The 27,564-nt window shown below is 31.5% G+C and overlaps 2 protein-coding genes across 4 annotated transcripts; one reads left to right on the forward strand and one right to left on the reverse strand.

Annotated features, from left to right (window-relative positions):
* The first annotated feature begins 115 nt into the window (after positions 1-115).
* Positions 116-21,862, forward strand: LOC149896792 (prostamide/prostaglandin F synthase-like). 3 transcript variants are annotated; one of them, XM_090117277.1, is made up of 7 exons: positions 116-368; positions 5,481-5,576; positions 5,937-6,045; positions 6,762-6,890; positions 9,628-9,761; positions 10,172-10,243; positions 19,440-19,829. In XM_090117277.1, exons 1-7 carry the CDS (start codon positions 297-299, stop codon positions 19,455-19,457), a joined length of 630 nt encoding a protein of 209 aa, XP_089973403.1. In that variant the 5' UTR covers positions 116-296; the 3' UTR covers positions 19,458-19,829. The 3 variants fall into 3 exon arrangements, with proteins under 3 accessions (XP_089973403.1, XP_089973404.1, XP_089973405.1); XM_090117278.1 differs by having other exon boundaries at positions 117-356; XM_090117279.1 differs by lacking the exon at positions 19,440-19,829 and adding an exon at positions 21,463-21,862 and having other exon boundaries at positions 274-356.
* A 4,032-nt stretch (positions 21,863-25,894) lies between these two features.
* Positions 25,895-26,782, reverse strand: LOC149896793 (ommochrome-binding protein-like). The gene has a single exon (XM_090117059.1). It carries the CDS (start codon positions 26,777-26,779, stop codon positions 25,895-25,897), a length of 885 nt encoding a protein of 294 aa, XP_089973185.1. The 5' UTR covers positions 26,780-26,782.
* Positions 26,783-27,564: the final 782 nt, after the last annotated feature.

Consider the following 27,564-nt stretch of genomic DNA (forward strand, 5'->3'; position numbering starts at 1 on the left):
GAGATTTAACACTGCATAAATTAAAATAGTTTAATTAATATAAATCTATTTTTTTCTACTGGTAATAAAAAAATGTCAATTGTCATTACACCGTAAATTTCAAAGTCAAATTAATTCTGTTTGAAAGTTGAAACAGTTTTTCTGTTTTTCTTGGTTTTTTCCACAAGTTTTTCATAAACAACCGGCGAGCGAAGTCCACTGCGTTGTTTTTTCTATAATAAATAAAGTTGTGTGGTGGAGTAATAGCAATCGGTATCACATTTAATTAAAAAGGTGTTTTTTCATTATTATTCACGATGTCTTTGGATTTATCAACAATTGCTAATATAAAAGTTAAAAGTATTCCCGGCGAGGAGGTAAGGAAAACAGTAGGTAATTTTTAAAGTTTAAATATCAGTTATAAATAAATAAAAAAAAAATAATTAAAAACAACTGAATATCTCGGAGTTAATGAGTCTGAATTAAATGAAGAGATATATGTTGCGAAAAACATTATTAGCTGACCTAAAACTACTGGAGCTTGAATCTAAGTGTAATAGTGTAATAGATAACTCTAGAAAAAAATGTACAAGGAAATAACACAATTAGTCCATTGAATAAAAAGTTCTAGAGTGCGTGAGTTAGTAACGTAAGATGTTTCTTCGGAAACATGTCAAGAGTCCCTAGGTAATAAACATACTAAAACCCCGGGCCACTAGGAGGAGCCCCGGAGTGGGGGGAGGGGGAAAATGGGTCCATTTTTTCATTTTTCGCTTAAATCTCAAAAACGGTACATGTTAGAGAAAAACTTTCAAGGAAAAGTTGAAAGGCCATAAAATTATCTACAAGTTGTACCTGAATCATTTTTTCCTATATCCTACCGTTTCTGAGTTATACGCAGTAAAACATGATTTTGGCTCAAACAATTTCCACATCAATCGATCAAAAAATATTTCTTTCTTCCAAAAAACTCAAAAGTGCAACTTGTGACCGGTACTGATAGATTGCTCTTAATTAGGTCTATAATTGGTAAAATAAACACATTCCTTCATGGAAGGCTTTAGGAGGAATCGATTGTCAAAATATTATATTATGGTAGTTTGAGTTACTGAACTTGATCTTTTTATTTTTTTCTTCCAAAAAACTCATAAGTGCAACTTGTGACCGGTACAGATAGATTGCTCATAATTGGGTCTATCATTGATAAAAATACCAGATTCCAACACGGAGGCGTTTACGGGGAATTGAATTTTATTAGGGTAGTTACGATACTTGAACTTTTTATTTTTTTTCTCCAAAAAAACTCAAAAGTGCAACTTGTGACCGATACTGATAGATTGCTCTTAATTAGGTCTATAATTAGTAAAATAAACACATTCCTCCATGGAAGCCTTTAGGAGGAATCGATTTTCAAAATACTATATTAGGGTAGTTTGAGTTACTGAACTTGATCTTTTTATTTTTTTCTTCCAAAAAACTCAAAAGTGCAACTTGTGACTGGTACTGTTAGATTGCTCTTAATTAGGTCTATAATTGGTAAAATAAACACATTCCTCCATGGAAGCCTTTAGGAGGAATCGATTGTCAAAATACTATATTAGGGTAGTTTGAGTTACTGAACTTGATCTTTTTATTTTTTTCTTCCAAAAAACTCAAAAGTGCAACTTGTGACCGGTACAGATAGATTGCTCATAATTAGGTCTATCATTGATAAAAATACTAGATTCCACCACGGAGGTGTTTACGGGGAATTGAATTTTATTTGGGTAGATACGATACTTGAACTTTTTATTTTTTTTCTTCCAAAAAAACTCAAAAGTGCAACTTGTGACCGGTACCGATAGATTGCTCATAAATAGGTCTATCATTGATAAAAAAACCAGATTCCAACATGGAGGCCTTTAGGAGGTATTGAATTTTATTAGGGTAGTTACGATACATGAACTTTTTAACTAACTACCCTAATAAAATTCAATTCCCCGTAAACGCCTCCATGGTGGAATCTGGTATTTTTATCAATGATAGACCTAATTATGAGCAATCTATCTGTACCGGTCACAAGTTGCACTTTTGAGCTTTTTGGAAGAAAAAAAATAAAAAGTTCATGTATCGTAACTACCCTGATAAAATTCAATTCCCCGTAAACGCCTCCGTGGTGGAATCTGGTATTTTTAGCAATGATAGACCTAATTATGAGCAATCTATCTGTACCGGTCACAAGTTGCACTTTTGAGTTTTTTGGAAGAAAAAAATAAAAAGATCAAGTTCAGTAACTCAAACTGCCCTAATATAATATTTTGACAATCGATTCCTCCTAAAGGCTTCCATGGAGGAATGTGTTTATTTTACCAATTATAGACCTAATTAAGAGCAATCTATCAGTACTGGTCACAAGTTGCACATTTGAGTTTTTTGGAAGAAAGAAATATTTTTTGATCGATTGATGTTGAAATTGTTTGAGCCAAAATCATGTTTTACTGCGTATAACTCAGAAACGGTAGGATATAGGAAAAAATGATTCAGGTACAACTTGTAGATAATTTTATGGCCTTTCAATTTTTTCTTGAAAGTTTTTCTCTAACATGTACCGTTTTTGAGATTTAAGCGAAAAATGAAAAAATGGACCCATTTCCCCCCTCCCCCCACTCCGGGGCTCCTCCTAGTGGCCCGGGGTTTTAGTATGTTTATTACCTAGGGACTCTTGACATGTTTCCGAAGAAACATCTTACGTTACTAACTCACGCACTCTAGACCCCCCTTGGAGGGACTCATTCAATGGACTAAATATATTTATTGCGTTATTTCCTTTCCGGTTTTTCATAGTAATTATGTAGTTTTATATAGATAGGTACCTATTATCCAATTTTTATAAGAAGAATAGTGTTATAATAAAAATTAAAATATGATTTATGAGGTAACTGCGCTTTTTATTTCCATCAACATTATAATATAGGGTTAGGATAGAAAATAGTTTAAACAATTTTGAACACTTTTTATACCTCTGTAATTTTAATTTTAAATATATTATCCTGCTTATTTAGAATAAGATCTTTAGTGTTGAAGGATTTTATTATTCTTAGGGCTGATTTTTCAATCCTCGGTTAAAACTTATTCGTCAAATAATGTATAAAACTACCATTTTAAAAACGTATTCTAATTGCCCGTTTTTGATAGTTTACGTGACATTTTTATATTATCGTGTAATACTTTATTGGACGGATAAGTTTTATCCAAGCATTGAAAAATCGGCCCTTATTAGAATTAATAGCTTTTACCAATTAGAATATTTATTTGTTTTACCGGACATTAACTGCTAAAAGTGGATTTAAATTTTATCTTAGTTCTTATAGTAGGTATCTTAGTTCATTATTTTTTTTCATGTCATTAAGAACATCTATACATATAATTTATTGTAATGTAAGATTGTAATGTAAGAAGAGTATCAAAACAGATTTTCCTAAACTAACTTTTTGCCCACTGCTTCACCTGACTTGTTTAAAACTTAAACATAAACCTTCCTTGACAACTACTCATATCTGTGTAAAAATGTATCAAAATACTTTGCTTTGTTTTATAGATCTAAGCATGATCTGAATATAGATAGGGACTGACAGTAGAATAAACTTTATTTTTTACTAGGTTTCCTGCCTGCTTTTTCTAAAACCTAATCTTATATATAAAAATGAATTGCAAAATGTGTTGGTAAGCGCATAACTCGAGAACGGCTGAACCGATTTCGATAATTCTTTTTTTATTATATTCCTTGAAGTACGAGGATGGTTTTTATGTAGAGAAAACGTAAGTACCACGGGCGAAGCCGGGGCGGACCGCTAGTAACTTATATATATATAATAAAAAATCACATTATCTACTATATAAAATAAGTCGGATTTTCCTGCCTGACGCTATAACTCCAGAACGCAAGAACCGATTTCCACAGTTTTGCATTCGTTGGAAAGGTCTTGGGCTCCGTGAGGTTTATAGCAAAGAAAAGGTGTCTCTGGTGGCGAAACGCAGTTCGCCCGGTTTGCTAGTCTACAATAAAAAACAGCAACAAAATATATGATTATATAAAAAAAACGATTATTGCCTTATAGATTATACATATCTTTTTTATCTTATCAGCCTTTATAAATATTTTGAAGAGTAGCATAAAGCATTGTTATAAATGTTTCATGTAGCAACTATTTATTTAAAATAGTATTCAGATTTAAGACTTAATTTCTTTTTAATTTGTACAATTTGTAATAGTTATTAACCTAATTGAAGTTGTTGTTTGAATTTGAAAGACGCTGTTAAATAAAGAGGCTAGGAAATAAATTGAACACCAGATAAGATAGTTAAGTCCGGTCGCGGAGCAGAAAGAATTTCGTACAATGACCTCTTTACCTACTGACAGTGGTCACAAACATTTTTGAATGGAGTGCAGTTTACATGAAATATTTGGAGGAGAAAATGTTTTTTACTAACTTAATAAATAAATGTCCTTTATTCATTTACAATACAATAAGTATTGTAAATGAATAAAGGACATTAGTTAGACAGTTAGTTACATTTTAACTTTTTCAATAACCACGATATATTATATAAAAAAAGTGTGTGTGTACACACATAAGAAGTGAAACTTCTTTATGACCTTATTTTTCAAAAAATAATTTACTATAGGTATACAATATTACAGAAATACGTTAGTCTAACACGCGATTTCGACTTAGGCGGATTTTGATTGGACATAAAGAGTTTTAGGTTTATTCTTATAAATTTTGAATTCACAAAATCATAATTGAACACCTGACACCAATCAAGCAAACACAAACCTTACGCTCTCAGGTTAAAGGTTTACATTCCCTAAGGACGGCGGTCATTGCACCTGAGCGAGCAAGACACAGGTTAATGTACGAAATTCTTCCTGCTCCGCGACCGGACTTATTTTACTTACGACTTTTAGTGATCGTTTAAAATTATTTTACAAAAGATAATCTATAATAATAAATACAGTATACAGACTAAAAAACATGTTTTAAAAAGATAAAGTTATAAATTTATTCCAGTGTCACTGATCCTTGATAAGTGTAAAGTTTGAATTAAATCGGTCCATTTAAAGTGGGTCTAAATCGAGTCTAAAGGTATTGGTTATATACAAACATACAGGTGAAGCTAGTATTAGTGTGTTATCACTGCATAGTATAAAATAAAGTCGCTTTCGTCTGTGTGTCTGTATGCTAAGATCTTTAAAAACAAATTTTGATGGGTTTTTTGAAGTGAAACGTTAAAGCGTTATGTATCGTCACGTCTGGAGTAAGGTGACGATTTTGGTATCTTTGAATTTTGCCAAAAAAGTTTCACTTCTGACACGTGTGCTCGGCACAATTTTTAATAGAGTGAATTTCGACGAAACTTTTAGTATATAACTTATTAAGTTATTAGGATTTAGATAAAGCGGGCGAAACTGTGGGCGGAAAGCTAGTTAAAAATAATCTTTCGTACTTTTTTGTTTATAGACGGTCGAGTTACAGAAGTTTTGGGAGGATCAAAATGTGGTGATTGTATTCTTTCGACGATGGGGATGCATGTTCTGCAGGTTGTGGGCTAAAGAAGTAAGTTGTTTATAATATGTTTTCTTATAGAAATATATGTAGTCTTTAATTATAGTTAAAATTGCAGTCAATTTGGTTATGTTTCAGTTTTGGCATCAACCAGGCTAAAAAAAAAAAATTGACGTGATAGATTTTTTGAAAAATTATTTTGTGAAAGTTAATCATGAAAAGCTTTTTTATATAATTTTATTGCACTTTTAACTTGCACATTAGTATCTGACGTGATTTTTTTTCATGCTTACTTTTTTATACACAAAGATTGAGGGTAGAAATATCAAGAATAATCGACATATAATTCTTACAGAGTTATTTTTATAAAAATGTGTGAGTAGCGTAATAATTCGTATATTTTTTACTCAGCTCGGCGACATCGCACCTGTCCTAAAGAAAAACAACATTCGTTTGGTCGGCGTGGGTGTTGAAGAAACCGGTTCTAAGGAATTCATAGATGGAAAATATTTTGATGGTGGTAAGTACTTATTAGTAAGACTGAATCATTTATTTTGAATTTTGAAAAAAAAAAACATGCTTTAAAAAGTATAAGTAGATCTTTTAACTGTAACTACATTGTTGCCTGAAATAAATCTATACTTATAATATTATAAAGCTGAAGAGTTTGTTAGTTTGTTTGAACGCGCTAATCTCAGGAACTACTGGTCCGATTTGTAAAATTCTTTCGGTGTTAGATAGCCCATTTATCTAGGAAGGCTATAGGCTATATATCATCACGCTAAGACAAACAGGAGCGGAGCCACGCTGGCTATTGAGTAGCTATTTATGTCTCTTGGATTTAGTTATCTATACAAATATGTCAATGGAATTTCAGTGGTTTTTATGTATTAACTAGCTGTGCCCTGCGGTTTTACCCGCAGTGCTCCACTCCTGTTGGTCTTAGCGTGATGATATATAGCCTAAAGGCCTTCCTCGATAAATGGGCTATCTAACACCGAAAGAATTTTTCAAATCGGACCAGTAGTTCCCGAGATTACCGCGTTCAAACAAACAAACAAACTCTTCAGCTTTATAATATTAGTATAGATAAGTACTACTGTTCGTATTGTATGTCGGTTACCCGTTTCTATATCCGTTCCGTATGTATCCGTTATTTCACCTGTATGACCTGTCCGTTTCACTTCATTTTCTGTCATTTTTTGTATTTTTTTTTACATTTTTTGTTATTTTCAGAACTGTACTACGTCGAGGACCGTTCGACATATCAAAAGCTCGGTTTCAAGCGGTTCAACTTGGTCACTATAATGACGTCACTATTGTGGAAGCAGTCGCGAGAGGCGATAGCTAAAGGGAATCGTATGGGTGCGTTGAAATTGTTATTTATTAAAGTTTGTTAACCGTCTTTATGAGAAGGAGGGTTGTGTTTATGGAATTATTTACTAGCTAGAATGCTAGTGATAACTGGATAGAAACCAGAGGATATGTGCTAAGCTAGTTAAAAATATTGTACCAAAATTCATACAAATCAAGAAATACATAGGTAGTTAATACGACATCGAAGCGTGTTATAGAAGTTATATAATATATTGTGTTAATGTATTTCTAAACCAATCGTATAGGATGGAACCGTTTATTTTTGTTTGTATGTTAATGTAAAGTAAGATACATTATTTCTTAGTAACAAAGGCTAAATTTTATTTTGTTTATTTAGTAACATAAACACAAAATAACATTAAATAAACAATAACATTATTGAAGTGAAACTTCTTTATCGAGGTTGGAAAAAAATTTAGTGTAACATTTTTTCGTTACGTGTGACATTTTTCCGTTACGCGCCATCTTTTTCTTATCCTTACCACGCGTGATCGACGTATTTCTGTAAAGTTGCATATAATTTGGAAAATCCAAAAGTGCACGCCTCATAATTTTTTTAATAAATATTTATTAATTATTATTTTTGTTTATTTAATAACAATTAAACCACATCGAATCAGACCCTGAAAAATGAAAGGGTTCTATTCCTGAGCATACTCAAGCGTAAGAGAAAAAAAAAGACTCGATTAGTAAAGTATTTCGGTCGCTATCGTGTTAACAAGAAAAAGGATCCGCACATACAGACACACGGACGTCCAAGACAGAACTTTTTTAAACTGTTTTTTAACTAGTTTAAATAACAAAAATGACATCAAAAATATCATGAACGTTAAAAATAGTGTTTTTTCTTAATATGTGTGTGTATGTATTATCTTACAAGTGCAATGTATGATACATAAAGACATTTTAAGTTTGAAAAATCAGATGTTTTGCGCGAAGTGACAGTAGTACCCACCTCAACGCTTCGCTTATGAGGCGTGCAATAGTAAATTATTTTTGGAAAAAAAAGGTCATAAAGAAGTTTCACTTCTTACGTGTGTACACACATTTATTTTATTTCATAAAGATAGCTACTTGAAACAATAACACTACACAAATTAAATATTCCTACACGTTCCTCACAAGAGAAATTGCTTTTTCCATTTTCATAATCTATGAGTTTCATAAGAATAGCAATCATTATGTAGAAAGAAAAAATAACAGCCCATTATAATAATGGCTGTCAATAACTATGTAAATACATGATAACCTTTCGCTTTTTTATAATTCAACGACCTGTATTATCGACTTTGATGTTGACTTAAATGGTTGGTCAATATAAGGGTAATTTATTGAATTTTCTATTAGAGTAAGGGCCAATTTTTCAATCCTTGGTTAAAGTGTATTCGTCTAATAGCCGATTTTTCAATCCTTGGTTAAAATTTATCCGTCCAACCGTATTACACGAACATATTAAAATGTCACCTATAAACTGTCAAAAACGGACAATTAGAATACATTTTTTAATGGTAGTTTAATACGTTATTCGACGAATAAGTTTTAACCAAGGATTGAAAAATCAGCCCTAAATTTGTCAGTTTTACTGTAAATTTATCCAATTTTTTTTCAATTACTTTTAGGGATTGAAGGAAAGCCAAAATGTTTATTAAAGTATATAGGTAGTTAACACTTTCAGTTATGGGATGTAATTACATACTGATAACAATATTAACAATATTTCTTTTTTGTTCACTAACCTCCCACCTCTCAAGGGCCTCACGAAAACTCTGAGCCTTAGAAAATGTATTTATGAAGTAGATATTTTAGTGTAGCATATCTTTCTAGTGTTAAAATTTTATTACTTACTTATAAGTTATATACAACATAACATTTTTTTCAACCTTCAACTAAAATACGATAGTAATATATGTATATGATAAGAAAAAACTAGTATTTAAATTTGTCGCTTACCGGCGTAACCGAATATTTGTAATCCATTAACCAAAAAAATATTATTATCATACACATACTTAATTAAATATCAATGTATTAAAAATTTAATATAAATAATAAAAACAGGTCTGGAAAACGATTTAATCGGTGACGGTTTACAAAATGGCGGCGTTCTATTATTGAAAAAGGGCGGGAAAATCGTCCTTTATTACGCGCAATACGCGCCAAGCGACCGTTTGAATAATTTGGATATATGCAAGGTCTATTGTGTTTTTTTGTATGTATATTATGTGTATGTTGTTTACATTGGTTTATTACTACAGTAGATTAACTATATACAACGCGTTCAAAACTATAGGCAAACAACATGTTTTTGTTTACGATTAATATTCATGGCAGAATCAAAATGACATAACTTTAATTGTGCACGAAATTCAACCTTATTACAAGGCAATTATAGAGTATACATTTCCACACCTTATCGCACACTGAGGAAAAAACGAACAATTTGAACACACTTTAAAAAAGTATATAACTACGCATTGCTAAAAAAATGTATAATGAGACCATGAAGATAAAAAATAAATATCTCACGACGCGTTTCAGCAGTTCTTCGTAGGTTAAAAAAAAATGTGCAATAAGACCAAAGAGAGGAAAAATGATAATCTCATGATGCGTTTGAGCAGTTTTTATGTTTTTTAACCGACCTCAAAAAAAGGAGGAGGTTCTCAATTCGACCGTATATATTTTTTGGTCTTTTTACTGTAGTAGTAAACCAATGGTTCGTAATTAGGTCTAGGTGGGGATATGAAAGGTGATTGGGTGCAAACTGGCGGCGCTCTATTGGTGGAAAAGGGCGGGAATATCGTCAGCCATTTTAAACAAACGGGCCCGGGCGATCATCTCTCGAATGAAGAGATTTTGAAGGTAGGTGTAGATACACTTTTTGTATACAATTAATATGTTTTAGTCTTAATAATTAAGAGTAGATAGGAAACTTAAGGAATATGCAGACAAGTGATTCTTGATTTTTGTTGTTTTTGATTATCCAGTGTAAATCAAAAACATCAAGTTTATAAGGTTTTTATGATAATAATTTAATCATGGATTTCATAGCATTGCTCCTAAAACTGTAAGCTCGTTTATATGAAAGCCAATAAGATATTTAATGATTTATGGAAATAATTAGAATATTTCTATATATGGTTAGTAGGATATTTTTTTCTTCTACCCTCAATTTTTGATAGAGTAAAAGTGTTTTAACCCAGTCTTTTTCCTTCCAAATACAACTTGCATGCAAAAATAAATATAATAAATAAATAATTTATTAATTTCAGAGTTTCGGCCTGGAGCACGAGTACAATGCGGAAACAATGGCGAACAAGAAACGTGACGATGTCGAATGTTCCGTACGTAATAATATTAAAAAGAATTTATTATTTTTTTCATATTGTTTAGATATTAATCCATCGATAAACTTTTTATATCATTTATTCTATCCATAAACCAGTTAAAATAATTATTGTATATCCCGCTATGTAAAATGAACCTTATTTATTGTAGAGCTATTTTAATAGGCAACATTTGACAGTTCAACAAAATTCAACAACGTAACCTAGTAACCACGACATAGAATAACATGATATTTCGTTTTGTTAGAACTGCACATTTGTTTAACTTTTTTCAATTACGATTACATATTTATAATAATAATGACCGATAGAAGTAATTTTAGGACTTGATTTTACTGATAAACCATTCTAAACATAATTAACAATTTCTGATTTAAAGAACTGACGTCGCTACAATTTTGTGTCAATAAACCTTTTTTCTTTTTAAATACCAGAGACGTTACTCTAAAAATCGAAATCTGACATATAGAATCGAATGCATTGATTACTTGGGAATAAAAATTATCATAAATTATTGACATGTGTTTCAAGTTCGATTGACAAATGCTTCAAGTCCGTATCGATTAATTCACTTTAATCGATGTTTTTAAGCAGGTTACCACCCTATGAAGATAAAATTGATAGACGTCAAATGTTGCCTATTAAATTGGCTCTACTATAATATATTCAGATCCTGTATGTACCGTAGTGTTGACGTATACTTTACATTTATTTACTCCATCAAGATTATAGATTAATTTTGTTTATTTTTAGCAAAAAATGCTCAATATTATTGGGGACAAAAAATATCTGACTCATTTTCAATGAGTAGGTATAATACGATTCTAACTTAATGGCGGCTCGGAACATCGTGCGATCCGCAGAAAACCATTTTAGATATTAGCGGTATGTCAAAGGACCTGTGCGCACTCGCACCTGCACTTAACTTCCGAACCGCCATTAAGTTTGAATCGAACAATACAAATTATCTCTTTATACATATACATTTATAAATATATTTGCTTAAGGTGATTCCTACGATCTGTTCCCAGCCAATGTCCCGCTAGATGGCGCTGAATTCTACATTTCTAGTTTATTTGAGTTTTTGCGTAATTGGAAAAGATTAAGGTCGTAGGAATAGTCATGGCGGTTACTGAATATTATATTTTATTGAAATATGTCATATCATTGCCTTAAAATCCACCCAATTTGGTAAAAAAATGCATTATAACATCTGTCATTGCATACAGGGTCGTTTACACACACAGACGTATACAAAAATGATAAAGATTTAACTCTAGATGGCGTGAATGTAAAGCGCGTCACACACGGTGAAGATACTACCTATAATATTTTATCTAATCTAGTAATATTTTATATTACAGTATCTTAAGGTATCCGGTATCAGCGTTCTGACCATCATTTTTCTTTTTTCGCTGTAGAACCGCCATCCTGTTACAAATGACCCACAAAGGAGAATGACCACGGGTGGTATCGGTAAAATTTTAGTTGTGCCACGTATTCGTTATAATATTGTTAATTCCTATTTGTATTTATAATGATCATATGTATCAATATTAAGTCTTAATTAAACCGGATAAATTGAAATAATAGTAAAAGTAAAAGTTTTTCTTTTGAAACATGTATGACTACGTATGGAATCGGTAAAATACTAGTTGTGTCGTGTTCGTGATATTGTTAATTCCTATTTGTATTTATAATGATCATATTTATCACTATTAAGTTGTAATTATACCGAATAAATAGAAATAAAAGTAAAAGTTTTGTTTTGACACATACCTATATCTATCTCTCTTGCAAACGCCATATGTCATAGTTTCTATTTGAAATGTCAAATGAATGTGTTCGACGCATTGTTCGATGTTATTTTGAAATAATGTTTAAATTACGATTTACTTTTCACATTATGGGTAGACAAAACTTCAAAACGCCACCTGCTACGGTTTATATTATTATGAACGATTAGCTTTCCGCCCGCATTTTCAAAAAAAAACCCGTATAGTTCCCGTTCCCGTGGGGTTTCCGGGATAAAACCTATTCAATGTGTCCAAGTTACGTTCTATATGTGTGCTAAATTTCATTGTAATCGGTTCAGTAGTATTTGCGTGAAACACACACATACACATCCTCACAAACTTTCGCATTAGTAGGAAGTAGGATTGTTATAAAAATAAAAGTTATATTTGTTGGCGTAAACTATTTTATTGTAATTTTGGGAAATAAATAATGTCAAAATTGATTACCTACAATAAAACGCAGTTTTATTTTATTACCTACATTACACTATTGTTTTTTTTTTATCAAAACATGTATTTGAAGTAGCAAATATGATATTATGCTGATCCAAGCATTTTCACTCAAAACTAATATCACTAATGATTTGTAAAAGTAAATTATTTCAATATACATTTCATAACCAACAAGTAAGAATAATTATTCATACAACAACAAATCAAAAACACTATTTACTATGGAAAAAAAACCAGGAAGGTGAAAAACATATTTACGATTTCGATTTTCGATGCACTCGACTTTTAGTAAAATAATAGGTAAAAATATTATTATGGTTTTGATCACAGACATATCTGTGGTTTTGATTTTAGCTAATAGTATCAGAAAGCTGCGTGTTCAATGCACGTCGGGGTCCCACAACTGTGGAGGAAGGAAGGTAGAATACCTCCATCGAATAAGTGAAGTTTTTCGACATACTCGATTTGCCGGCCGGCCTCAATGAAGATTGTCCGAAAGTTGTATATGTGCTCTGTAACGAAAAAATTTCGCTAGCGCGATTCAGAGTGAGGTGTCGTACAATATACCTAATGAAGTTTTTCATCTTTTTATTTTACTGCAAATACAAAATAAAAATTAAACAATGGTAATGTAAATTCTAAACAAACTACTACCTACCAAAATACAATTAGAACAAAAATCATTTGACTGGTTGATTTCACCCAGAGGCCAGAGGCGGCTCGTGACAAAATTGTATGGGTGTTCACTTGAAATAAAACAACGAAAATACAATAGCGTAGCAGGATAATTTATTACAAAAAAAAATGAGCACCACATTTTATAAATGTCTATAACACTAAAAATTACAAAGTACAGGCTATTTCAAAACGAATTCAATGACTAGGTATCAATAATTAGTAAATCACCGAATTTGCATTCGCGAGCGTAGGTATCCATAGTGTTTGTCACTGACGGTCACTGACCTCTATAACTTATAGAGGTCAGTGGTGTTTGTTGTGTAAACATGTATGTATTTGAGTAGTTAGTAGCATATTATATTCTGAATTTCTGATCCATGCCTATTCACTCAAAACTAATAACACTAATGATTTGTAACAGTAAATTATTTCAATAGGTAGGTATTTGAACATTTCCCAACAAGACGTAAGAATAATTATTCGTAGGTATACAAGATACAATAACAAATCTAATACACTATTTATTATTTTATTATTTACTAGCGGTCCGCCCCGGCTTCGCCCGTGGTACATGTTTACGTTTTCTCTCCATAAGAAGTAATAGAGAGCTAGCGCAAAGCTACCTGTATGTATTTGACCAGACCTGGATTTTTGTGTGTTGATTCCCCTATACCTACTACACATGAGATGAGGAGTCACTAAGCCCAGAGTGGTGGACGGGGCGCGCGCTTAGGTAAGACAGGTGGAAATTTTTGGCGAACTTTGAAACCATTTGACCACGTCTGCCATTTTGATATTTGAAAATAGATTATTATTACTATCGGAAAATAACAATGGCAGACCATTATCACGCGGATAACATTCTGGCAGACACTTATGAAAGTGCTGAAAAAAATACAATTTGGAAAGTATTTGACCAGATCTGCCATTCATATATTTTATTTATTAGGGTCTTAAAAACTTATTTTCGAAACGGCAGACATTTTCATTGCGTACAGACTTCAGCAGACAACAAAACTTTACAGACTTCAGCAGTCAACAAGACTTAGCTTCTACATGGTCAGATGTATATATGTATTACGTTCCCTGACCTTACATCAATGATTTACTTTATTAATGTTTTTATGGTCATTTACATTTAATTTTGAAAACTATGGAATAAAATTTATAAATTTGATGATACAAAACTAAATATACATTTGTAAAGAATCTCAAATATAAAGTTGTGTTGCAAATAACAAATCATCATTTAAATATTTAGTTTATTTCTTTATTTAAGAAACAATTAACAATTACAAAACAACATAAAAAAACACGCATGCATTCATTGAAATGTTCATTCATCATCACTATCGTATGGCGTTGTGTGACTCGTCTTCATAATCCATTGAATCGGATTCTGTAAAAGTAAAACGTAAATTATATAATAAAAGAACTATTAGCCGCCAGTGTAGGTACTTCTGCTGCTACATGAAAATATGCTAGGGTTGCAACAAATGGGAAATAAAACAATTGTGATTATTACTATTATGATGTAATCATTTATTCATATTATGTACATTCAAAACAATTGCTATTATTAAATCTGATGTAATTATTTTTTCATAAATATATAATTATTATTAATTACATAATATATTGCACTGTGAAATATTTACGTATCACTTTATTTTTGATGTTCTTAATTGTCTTTTATAAAATTTAAGTGACGCATTCGCATTGGGATCAACAATCCGATAAGAAAAGAATGGAGACAACATATACATAGCTTTGATTTCAATTCTACAGATACAAAATATACAATCTATCTAAAATGATACAACGGATGTTTCCTGCGTTTTCTCGTCAAAATACCGAAACAACGTAATTATTGTATAGTAGTTGGGCGTGAAAGTAAAAAAACAAATGAAAAGTGTTTTCCATATGATTATTTATTAAATTTACGCGATTAAGAATAATTTCAACGATACAATTTAGTAACCGAGAATTCAGAGGATTAAAGAAAAAACCTGCCTGATCATTTTATCAAACTCTAAAAGAATTATGGTTATTTCGCATCACTCGGTTTATTAGTTTGGTAATAATTATTAAAGGTAGTTACAACCCTAGCCATTGAGTCGAACGGTAGGCAACACAATATCGACTTTGTGCGGGTACATATGGTACATTTCTTCTTGCTGTGAAGCGTAATTATTATTATTAAGATTTTTTAGGCTATTTTGAATCAGCTGTTCTAATTTAATTCTAGAAATTTATTAAAACGTGATTTTTTTAAAAGTATATTATGAGTTTATAAATACCTCAACCAATAGTTATTGTGTCCTATCCTCATTTCTTTATATCTTGGTAGTTAACTAAAGTGTTAAATTTACATAACCTCAACAACAACATTTACACTGCCACTGCACTAAAACTAAACTAACTAGCTCTCTAGCTATAAGAACCATCCTCGTACTTCAAGGGATATAATAAAAAAAGAATTATCGAAATCGGTTCAGCCGTTCTCGAGTTATGCGCTTACCAACACATTTTGCGATTCATTTTTATATTAGACTAGCGGTCCGCCCCGGCTTCGCCCGTGGTACATATTTACGTTTTCTCTACATAAAAACCATCCTCGTACTTCAAGGAATATAATAAAAAAAGAATTATCGAAATCGGTTCAGCCGTTCTCGAGTTATGCGCTTACCAACACATTTTGCGATTCATTTTTATATATAAAGACTAGCGGTCCACCCCGGCTTCGCCCGTGGTACATGTTTACGTTTTCTCTACATAAGAACCATCCTCGTACTTCAAGGAATATAATAAAAAAAGAATTATCGAAATCGGTTCAGCCGTTCTCGAGTTATGCGCTTACCAACACATTTTGCGATTCATTTATATATATATACTAGCGGTCCGCCCCGGCTTCGCACGTGGTACATAATATTTACGTTTTCTCTACATAAAAACCATCCTCGTACTTCAAGGAATATAATAAAAAAAGAATTATCGAAATCGGTTCAGCCGTTCTCGAGTTATGCGCTTACCAACACATTTTGCGATTCATTTTTATATATAAGAATAAGATTATGTGAAAATAACCAGGAAGGTGAAAAACATATTTACGAAAACATAGTAACATAATATGGCTGTCGCTACAATAATTATATTTCAATTTTATCTTTTTATACCTAGTAGAACTGGCCGACGAATAAAAAAAATCGTATTAGAATAAATACAATAAATTACGGAACAAAAAAAGGATTGTAACTGAATTAGGTATGTTTGTTTCTGGGCGCACCGTTTTCGACGACGCGACGCGCGACGTAAGCGTATAGGTATAGGTACCTACTTTGCTAAAACAAACTAATAAAATTGTGTGTCTGTCTGAAAATTCGGAAAAGCATATTTTGCAAGTTTGTAATTACTTTGATAGTTTACCGATTTATAATAATTGTAATTGTAATTGTATAATATAAAATTTGCAATGTGGTGAAATTTCATAAAAATCACGGGCCAATTTTTTGTTTTGAATCCCACCGAAAATATAATTGCGTTATTAGAATAATTAATTACTATACCTACCCACGATCAATTATTACAATATAGTCTCAAATGCATACTAGAGAAATATTGCAATTTGATTCAATTAAAATGCATAGCATACAAAAATAAATTCACAACACAAGAAATTCCGCGCGCAAATCATAGCGCGTGTCAATGAAATCAAGAATGTTTTATATCAAGCCGACGCGGACGACGACGCGACGCCGAACAAAAGTACCTACGACGGACGACCACGCTTCGAGTTGCCAAACAACATGAGTAATAAATTGTTTACAAAAAAAAACAAGTTTTCCATTTTTCTGTATGAGTAGACAGAACTTCAAAACGCCACCTGCTACGGTTTATATTATGAACGATTGTTATAAAAATAAAAGTTATATTTGTTGGTGTAAACTATTTTATTGATCAATAATTTTGGAATTTAAAATTGTCAACATTGATTACAATAAAACGCAGTTTTATTTTATTACACTATTGTTTTTTTTATCAAAACATGTAGTACCATATAATATTATGCTGATCCAAGCATTTTCACTCAAAACTCATATCACTAATGATTTGTAAAAGTAAATTATTTCAATATACATTTCATAACCAACATGTAAGAATAATTATTATTATTCCTACCTACAACAACAAACCTAAAACACTATTTACTATGGGAAAATAACCAGGAAGGTGAAAAACATATTATTATTTACGATTTCGACGCACTCGACTTTTAGTAAAATATAGTAGGTAAACATAATATTATGGTTTTGATTTTTGCTACTAGTATAAGAAAACTGCGTGTTCAAACTACTTGTTTGTCTGTCTGAAAATTCGGAAGTACTTTGGTAGTTTACCGATTTATAATAATATTGTATATATCGTTGTTTAAAAAATATTCAAACACAATAAAATATGATATACTGATTTATCACTGGTTTCAGTGATGAACTGATGAGTCAATTATAGCCACTATACTTTCGTCATACGTGTGTATGATTGATGTGATTTGCAACGTGGTGATATTTCAGAAAAATCACGGGTCAAATTGTCCCACCGAAAATATAACTGCGTTATAAGAATAACTATACCTACGATAAATTATACATAATACAATATAGTCTCAAATGCATACTAGTGAAATATTTTATTTGAATCAATAAAATAAAAAAAAAAAAAAAAATAATAATAATACAAAAATAAATTCACAACACAAGAAAATCCGCGCGCAAATCATAGCGCGTGACAATGAAATCAAGAACTTTCGAGCCGACGCGGACGACGAAGGAGCCTAACAAAAGTACCTACAATCATAGGCGGCTCGTGACAAAATTGTATGGCCGTGTTCACTTGAAATAAAACAACGAAAATAGGTACCTACAATAGCGTTAGCAGTACAAAAAAAATGAGCACCACATTATAAATGTCTATTTATACACTAAAAATTATAGAGCATTTCAAAACGAATTCAATTATTATTTAGCAATAATTAGAAAATCCCCGAATTTGCATTCGTGATCGTATTCATAGTGTTTGTCTACACTAATATTATAAAGAGGAAAACTTTGTTTGTTTGTTTGATTGTAATGAATAGGCTCATAAACTACTGGACATTTTACCAATGTTTGCAAGTTTGTGATTACTTTGATAGTTTACCGATTTATAATAATTGTATACTTACCTATATCATTGTTTAAAAATATTCAAACACAATATGATATAGGTACTGATTTATCACTGGTTTCAGTGATGAACTGATGAGTCAATGTTAGCCACAATACTAATCACTTTCGTCATACATGTGTATGAACTATGATTGATGTGATTTGCAATGTGGTGAAATTTCATAAAAATCACGGGCCAATTTTTTGTTTTGAATCCCACCGAAAATACATATATTACTAATTGCGTTATTAGAATAATTAATTACTATACCCACGATCAATTATTACAATTTACAATATAGTCTCAAATGCATACTAGAGAAACATTGCAATTTGAATCAATTAAAATGCATAGCATACAAAAATAAATTCACAACACAAGAAATTCCGCGCGCAAATCATAGCGCGTGTCAATGAAATCAAGAATGTAATTTTATATCAAGCCGACGAGCGACGACGCCGAACTAAAGTACCTACAGTACCATTTACCTTCAGTGTACAATACAGTTTACAGACCTACGACGGACGAACAATAATGAGTAATAAATAAAAAAAAACATAGTTTCTAAGGTCATTAGTTTTATTTTATTTTATTGTTATTTTCTTTGAACGATTGGAAATGAAATTACTCAATTTTTACACAGAACTTTGATTTATTAGAATTATGCTCATTATGCATAAGATAACGAACGCGAATGCACGACATCTAGCGCGTCAATGTCTAAACATCGCCTTTCGTTTAGACATTGACGCGCTAGATCTGTAATAAGTATATAGTCTATGCGCTAGATGTCGTGCTTTATGTCGTGTTTCGCTTGGCAAAAGTCACGCACACTACTGTAGAAGTGTCAAATTTTTCCGGTATTTTACTGTTGTTTTTCTAAGTAAATATTGTAAATTATTGATTAAAAAGGTCGAACGCGCACACATTTCATTATAGAGAAGTGATAAAATGATTAGTTTTAAAGAAATAGTGTCTGTGTTAAGTGTTTAGAGGTAATCAAAAATGTATGGAGGGACGGTCGGAACATCAACCTTAAGAACAAACTTTTATTTTCTCAGGATGAGGCGAAACCCTAAACAGTAGTAACCAGCATCAACTAAATAGTTTTAGATTTAGTCGTAGTTTTATCACACTTATAAGATTTTCATTTATTATATTTGCTACGTTTAAAAAGTTTATAAGAAATTACTCAAGAGTTTATTTAAATAAAAATTTAATCTTTCGCGTGTAGGTACTGTATATATTTGTAAATTAACGATTTTAACGGATTTTAAACACGATTTATTCATTACCTATATTTTCTCGCTGCAAAGTGTGCGAAACGTCGGGAAAATGATATAATTAATAAATCGCGTTTAAAATCCGTTAAATCTTTAATGTTTAAAAATGTAATAATTATAAATCACAAAAATCCTATATTTCAATCTCTTATTAAATGTAACAAGTATAATATATGTAATATGTATATTTGAATTATAAGTTAATTTTAATCTCTGGTATTTGTAGCCTTTGTAATTTAGTTTTGCACAAAGTAATCTAAAGAAATATCAGTTAAATTGCATTCCATTAATTTTGTAGAAAAGCATACGGGACCACTTTTCGTGTAGAATTATTTTGATTGTAGAAACAATATTTAATAATATCTATAAACACATGATAAATTACACAGTACGTAATAAAAAAATATGTATAAATGAGTATTTTTGTCCTGGTAAAATTAAAAACTGATTTAAGAAATGGAATGTAGAAACGTTGTATAAAAAACAACAATAGGATTACAATAAACTTGCCTGTTTTAAAATTTATGGCATATTTAATATTCATTTTTATTTTAAAGACTGCCTAAAAATTATTCCAGTAATTTATGAACAGTCCAATTGGTGTAGGTGTATTAAGTACTTACTTGTATTAAGTTTCATTTCTTTAATTTTTAAGAGCGAGCGCGCACGAGCAACTTTGTCTCCGCAACTATTTTGTCTCTCCCACCTATGGGCTAGTATGAAAGTGCGCGCACGTAGCGACGCAACTCCCCATACAAATTGATGGGAGAGACAAAATAGTTGCGGAGACAAAGTTGCTCGTGCGCGCTCGCTGTAAGAACATAAAGGTAAAAGTTTCAGAATCGGTAAGGCATCGAATTCATATGAAAACTAATGTATGGCCAATGATATAATATTTTCTTAATAAAAAAAAATCAACTAGTTTACATAAAACAATATGACGTGAGGTAATTTTAATTTAAAAACTATACCCGGCGCGGCGAATGATGATTCCTATGACACTGACAGTTATTCTCAAGAGACAAACTTGTAATGGCGTCACCATTAAATTAGAAACGTATTGGAGGCGTCTAAAAATGGCATTTATTAATTTTTACGTAGCTTTATGCCATAACAATGATATTCCGTTGGAATTATAACAATTCATAATATTTACGAGAAATTATATCAATCTGACTTTACGTTTACGTCCTTCAAAACTTACATCGTTGGCATAAATTATCGACTAGTGCGGAAAGTATCGATAAACAAATTTCGATAATGGAAACGAGTTCACATTTTTTCCATGCTTAAGCATGGACTATTGAATCGTTCATTCACTATTGAATGGAACAGCAGATCGCAGCATAATTAATTAATTAATTATCGTTAGCGTTAATTTACTTACCCTATGATAATATAACTTTTTTAGACAAATTAAATGGGGGATTCCATTTTCATGATAAAATAATATACACTGTGTTAAACGGGTTAAAAATTACGTGAAAATGATAAGGCACATTTTTATGTTTTGGAAAACTTTCGTTTTATTTACCTACTTAATCTATGCTAAAAAACTTAAATTAATACAACAACAACATAATAGACGTTAAAAATTTTAATTAAAAATTCATTTTATAATATTTGTAAAAACATGTTTACCGACGTGGCTGAATGCAAACCACGCCTTTGCCTATAAAATAGTATAATAAGTATCGACACGACCCATCATACGAGCAATCACTAAGACGAACTGTCATAGGGATCATCATTCACCGCGCCGGGTATAAACAAAATTGTAAACCATTTATTCCTTAAACAGAAGCGAAATCCTAAACCCTGGATACAATCCTTGACGGAATGTCCTTTGGCGCCAATTCACACTATATGGACAGAACGAAGGTGCAAAAACACTAGAGTGTAATAAAATATGTCAAATGAATGCGCGGCCGATACGATTTTTAATCTGTGGACTGTGTTAAAAAGTTTGCCTAGTTTTGGCGCGTTTGTGTGAATTTTTGTTTGTAAAAGTTGACTTTTTTCGTAGTTATGTCAGCGTAATAATAATTATTGTCTTGTTTTGTGTTTTTATTATATTTAGGGCTGATTTTTCAATCCTTGGTTAAAACTTATTCGTCGAATAATGTATAAAACTACCATTATATAAACGTATTCTAATTGCCCGTATTTGACAGTTAACGTGACAATTTAATACTATCGTGTAATAGTCCGGGATACATCGCCCATTTTTGCAAGTGATTACTATCAAGCTAATTTTTCGTGAGTAGCTTTATTTTGATGAGATGCCCAATAATTTCATGTACGAAACTCTCGATTGTGGTAGCTTACAGAGGTAACAAGGATAAAAAATTTTGATTTGACGGTTCTCAAATATTTATTACGCAATTTGTAGGACAATATGTCTGTTGAATTATATAAGTATAAAATAAGTGAAAATAAAAAAATCAGCTTGTTAGTAATCATTTATGATGACTTCGTTATCGATACACATTGGAAAGGGGGACTCTTTGATCAAACCATAGATTTTGTAGGACAAATATTTTTTCGAATAATTTAGATAATTATCTTGAGATTGAACAAAAAAAAACATTCAGTTAGTAATTAATATTTGAGAACCATCAAATCAAAATATTTTATCCTTGTTTTCTCTGGTAGCTACCACAATCGAGAGTTTCATACATGAAATTATTGGGCATCTCATCAATGATATTATATATAGAAACAAGAGGTAGATACGTCATCAACGCACCAAAACTGATTCCGTGAATTGGTCCTATTTGGGACCAATGCAATCAGTCAGATTGTCACCGGTCCTAGTGAGCGCATGTGCCTATAGGTACATTAAAGTTGTCGAAAATGCCTTCCTGTGTGTTCAGAAAGTGAAAAAAAATAAAGAAAGATAAAGGAATATCATATCACAGCAAAATATATTAAATTATTACAGTTTAAGAGTAAAAATAACAATTTACAATTCTTAATGACACTTGCTTGACACGTGTATTGAAATAATGAAAGGGATAAAACATTGCTTCAATCACTTGTGTGACAAAGCTAGCGTACACTATGTTCAAAGATTATCATGTAGATACGATTATTGAAAATAGAACGGTTATTTTATTAATTTCGATTTGGGTAAATACTTGATTAATTTTATATTTAAATCCACACAGTGCATATAATTAACAAATATATCTATTTATTATATACAATGAAATCGTGATGGCAAAAATGTTTGTTTGCAAAAATGATGTTGAATACACGTATACATTGAAGAAAAGATTATCGCTACTGACGAAAAAGGCTATTTGCTTTTCTGTAAATAGCTATTGAACATAAATTTTATTTGTGTTTTAGATAAAAAAAGGCTTATACTTCATCCTTTCTTTTATTTCATCCTTTTTTTTCATCTAGGCACCACTATTATTATAATTATCCTACAAGTTGGAGTGATGACCTTGTACGGGTTTCGGGAACTGCCTTGAAACGAATAGCGTATTCGTAAGATCGGTCCTTATGGAGTTCTATAAGGAGGACTATATGCAGTATGCTCAGCAGTGGGTGATTATCGGGTGAAATGATGATGACTAAAACGAACACCACAGCTAGTAATAAATACTTAATACAGTTATATCTCCAAAAAAGTTTTTTTATTTTTTTTTTCATTTTAATACGACATCATAATAATCATAAAATAGTAAATGAAATTGTCACATTTATTTACTTGTGCAGGAAACCTAACATCTATAACATTGAACCTTCTGTGTCGTTTATCTATGCCAATTACCATGGCAACTATTTGTTTATTTATATTTAATTGGTGAATTCTTATGACTTTTGCTTACACCTGCGCGGAAGTGACAAACTACAGTGCGACACAAAAGAGATGAAAATAAATGAGGGCGCCACCGTCGCTCATATAGCAACACTGATACTGCGACGCAAGCGATCTTGATACTATAGAATAAAAATCCAAAAATCTATATATATTATAATCTAAAATAAATACCGCGATTTAAACCGTTATAATTGTTTCATTGTAGCAATAGTGTAAATTTAAGACAAAATTACATTAGTATTTTAATTGACCTACCTAGGTCAAATTTTACTTAAATGTATTTGGAATTAGTTATTTTATAAAAATCGGTCAAGTGCTTAGACTGCAGAGGCGCACATAGAATCAAACATACAAACAAACAAGCATACATGCAGCTCAAACACATTACCATCTTTCTGGGTCCGTTGGGTAGAAAGAAACAAGGCGATTTGAAAACCACATATTTTTATTTTTTTTGTAGATAAATTTTGTACATTAATATAATTCATCAAAATCTAAATATTCTACTCCTTCAAAGGACTGATCATCACTCTGTTTCGAAGTACTGGCAAGAGGGTACGGGGCATCTTCAGTATCTGTAAATATGATACAGTAAATATGATTTTTTTTCTTATGGTTTTATTGATTAATAGATAGATAGCTGTATGAAAACAGTTATCACTATACTATGTAGTAAAATCTAAACTAGGTACTTTATTTGAGGCTGGTTGGATTGGATATAACTTCTTGACTCAAATTGTGCTGGTCGCACTATAAAAACTAGTTTTTGTTTATATACAAATAACCTCAAATTAAATTGCGAAAACGTAATAATCGCCATACATACATACATTAAACACTCGTCACTAATGGAATATTCTATTTTACGTAGTACTGAGCAAAAATAAATGGAATCTCACCGGTATATTCTGCTGTACGTTTGTAAACGTTTTCCAAATCAGTCAATAAATTTCCAGCTTGAAATTCGTACAAACACCGAATAAAAACTTTATACACCACATCACGGACACCGCTACGATTAACCTTTTTCATGATGTCTCCTTTTTTATTTAAATTTCTTGTTCTAAATAACAATTTTATCTCAATAATTCTCCACTTCACGAAAAAAACAACAAATTTTTATTCAACTTGACAGCTACATTGCCAATTCAGGGTTGCCAGGTAATGAAAAACGAATTAGTTCCAAAATAATTAATTTCATCTCTTTTATGTCGTACTATATCTTTGTCTTTTTTATTTATATCATTTTATTAGAGCCATCTCTCTTATACAGTCTGTCAATGTAATAAATTAAGTAAAATGAAAATTGTATTTGTGTGTGCCTGACACTGCATATGAAGCATTTTTTTTGGATATATTGTGAGTATATAACGTATCTATACATAAAATATCATTGCATCTCATCAAAATAAAGCTACTCACGAAAAATTAGCTTGATAGTAATCACTTGCAAAAATGGGCGATGTATCCCGGACTATAATACTTTATTGGACGGATAAGTTTTATCCAAGCATTGAAAAATCGGCCCTTATGTAAATTGTTATAATTTATATACTTTGTACTTACTCAAAATTAGCAGAAAAAACTGGATTTCTATTTTGTTTGCAATGTTGTTAAATACTATTTCTACGAATAGGTATATGATAAACTGCTGCATAAATAAGGTCGTTTTTGAACTATTAAATTTCAAAATTTTATTGAAAAATTGGGTGTATAAATAAAATATCACTGCGATTTTTATACTAAATTCTTTATTATTGTTTAGGTTTTAAAGGTGCTGGATTATTATTTTATTTAATTATTATTTTTACATACAAACCATCTGGAGTGTAATTCGTCCATTATTTGTCATTTGACATGTTAACTGATAGATATGCTAACCAGAACATATACAGAAGTTGTAAAACTGGCCATTGAAAGTTTTAAATGAATAATATTTTGTATGGAATTTTGATGAGACTGATTTATAAAGTGATAAAGGTTGTTCGTTTAGTTAAAAGTTAAATTCCAACATGGTTTATATTTATAATAAAATTTATTTTTACTATTGACTGTTGGTTCCTTCAAAGTATAAACTATTGCTTATTAAAAGTATGTTAATCAATAATATGCTCAAATATTGTATATTGTTGTGCAAAAAAAGGAAAATGTAAAAAATTATAAAAATCGTAAAAGTATAATCACGGACAATGTATTAATATTTAAATAAATATATTTATTTTAATACTTTGTTTTATTTTATAGAAGTATATTTTAAAATGGTGTTATCAAAGAGTTATTAAAGCCACAAAATATCACACATCAAGTCATCGTTTTTGCATCAATATACTGTGGAATTAATGTAATCATTCTTTACATTAACTTAATAACTTATAAGGGCTTGTATATTTTTACTGACTTACTTTTCCATATTCATAGTAATATACTTTTTAAGATTTCTTCCATAACCTTTCGTAGTTACAACACATTTATTGGCAGTTGGTGATAAATAATATAATTTCTTATCTGTGCCATCATAATAAATAATATCATTATCACCATCAAAAACTACAATAAAAGCAGAACCTCTGCTGAACGCACCTACTTCTTTCAATATTCTTCTATTATGTATATAATGCATTTTATAAACAGCTCTAGTAAATGGTTGCACAAAATACGCATCACCATTTTTATCTGTGGTCAAATAATATATTTCGTCTTCAAACAACTCCGCAGTTTTCCCGCCTTTTGGCAACAGATAAATAGAAAAATTGTGCATAAAGTAAATGTCACCGCGCTTGTCAACAATAAAGTCATCGACCTGATATTCGGTGCCTGGTATCAATTTAGATTTCTTATCTTCAAACGTGTAAATTCCTTTCTTACGAAATTCTGAATAGTACAACTTGTCTTCGTAGTGAAGATGCCATATTGTTTTGTCTTTTAGACCATAGAGTTCAGTGAAGTTTTTTACTGGATTATGCCTGTAGAGACCAAGGACTCCTGTCATGTATAAATCCTTTGTGGATTGGTCGACAGCAAGACCGAAGCTAAAACCACTGTGATTAACATTTTCGAGCCGAACATTATCTAAATCAAAAGCACCGGTAAAGTCTTGAGATCGGTTCTGATAATGAAAGTATAGAATGTTCGATGATCTGTCTATGGCTAATTGGCCGGAGAATTTGATTCCTTCTACGATTCTTTCTCGTCTGTAGCACACGGAGTGAAGGCAGGCTTGGCAGGAGGCGCGTTTGGCTGTTGTATATCCAAGCAGCGTGAAGAATAAGTATAAGATTTTCATATTATGTCTGAAAAAAAAATAATTGAACGTTATAAGCACGATAAAGATGTAAAGTGTTGATGAATGAAAACCTGGAATCTCTATTATCTGTATTTTGACGATTGAAAAGCGCTTGTATTGACGGCTTGAAGCGAAGTCTATTTGAATAGATAACATGTTTGAGATAACTTTAGTGATTTTACAGTAGTTTTAGGATGTGGAAGGGCTTGATCGCTGCAGTTCCAATAAGGTCCTTCGCTCATGGAGCTACTCAAAAAGAACTAGTCACAAACTCAAATTACTAACGAGTTGCCTGAGCGTCACAGCCCATACATGTTCTATGGAGATTCGCACACGACGCGACTAGTTACTAACTGGTAAGTAACGCGTTAGCAACCAATCACGCGCGACGCGTCGCTCGTGTCGGTCTCCACGCTACTGGTTTCCCGAGTTTCTTTGTTTTTTAGGCCCTTCGCTCATGGAGCTACTCAAAAATGACTGAACTAATCAGTAATTACGATTACAAACCAGTTACAAATTGTATCTCGCATACAACGCTACTCAAGTTATAAGGTTTCAGTCACTTGTCAATATTTGCTCGTTCATTTTTATCATAAAAAACAAAGAAACTCGGGAAACCAGTAGCGTGGAGACCGACACGACGCGTCGCGCGTGATTTGTTGCTAACGCGTTACTCACCAGTTAGTAACTAGACGCGTCATGTGCGAATCTCCATAGAACATGTATGGGCTGTGACGCTCAGGCAACTCGTTAGTAATTTGAGTTTGTGACTAGTTCTTTTTGAG

Source organism: Colias eurytheme, chromosome 27 (genome assembly GCF_061535395.1).
Source record: "Colias eurytheme isolate Ceu_HAF_F1 chromosome 27, ilColEury1 Martin Lab GWU primary, whole genome shotgun sequence".
Classification (NCBI taxonomy): Eukaryota; Metazoa; Arthropoda; class Insecta; order Lepidoptera; family Pieridae; genus Colias; species Colias eurytheme.

Bases quoted from the DNA above. Each gene is read 5' to 3' on its own strand.
- LOC149896792 (XM_090117279.1), top strand. From the start codon at position 297: ATGTCTTTGGATTTATCAACAATTGCTAATATAAAAGTTAAAAGTATT. The intron at 5,577-5,936 runs GTAAGTTGTTTA...TTTTTTACTCAG, and splicing joins GCAGGTTGTGGGCTAAAGAA to CTCGGCGACATCGCACCTGT. The intron at 6,046-6,761 runs GTAAGTACTTAT...TGTTATTTTCAG, and splicing joins TGGAAAATATTTTGATGGTG to AACTGTACTACGTCGAGGAC.
- LOC149896793 (XM_090117059.1), bottom strand. From the start codon at position 26,779: ATGAAAATCTTATACTTATTCTTCACGCTGCTTGGATATACAACAGCC.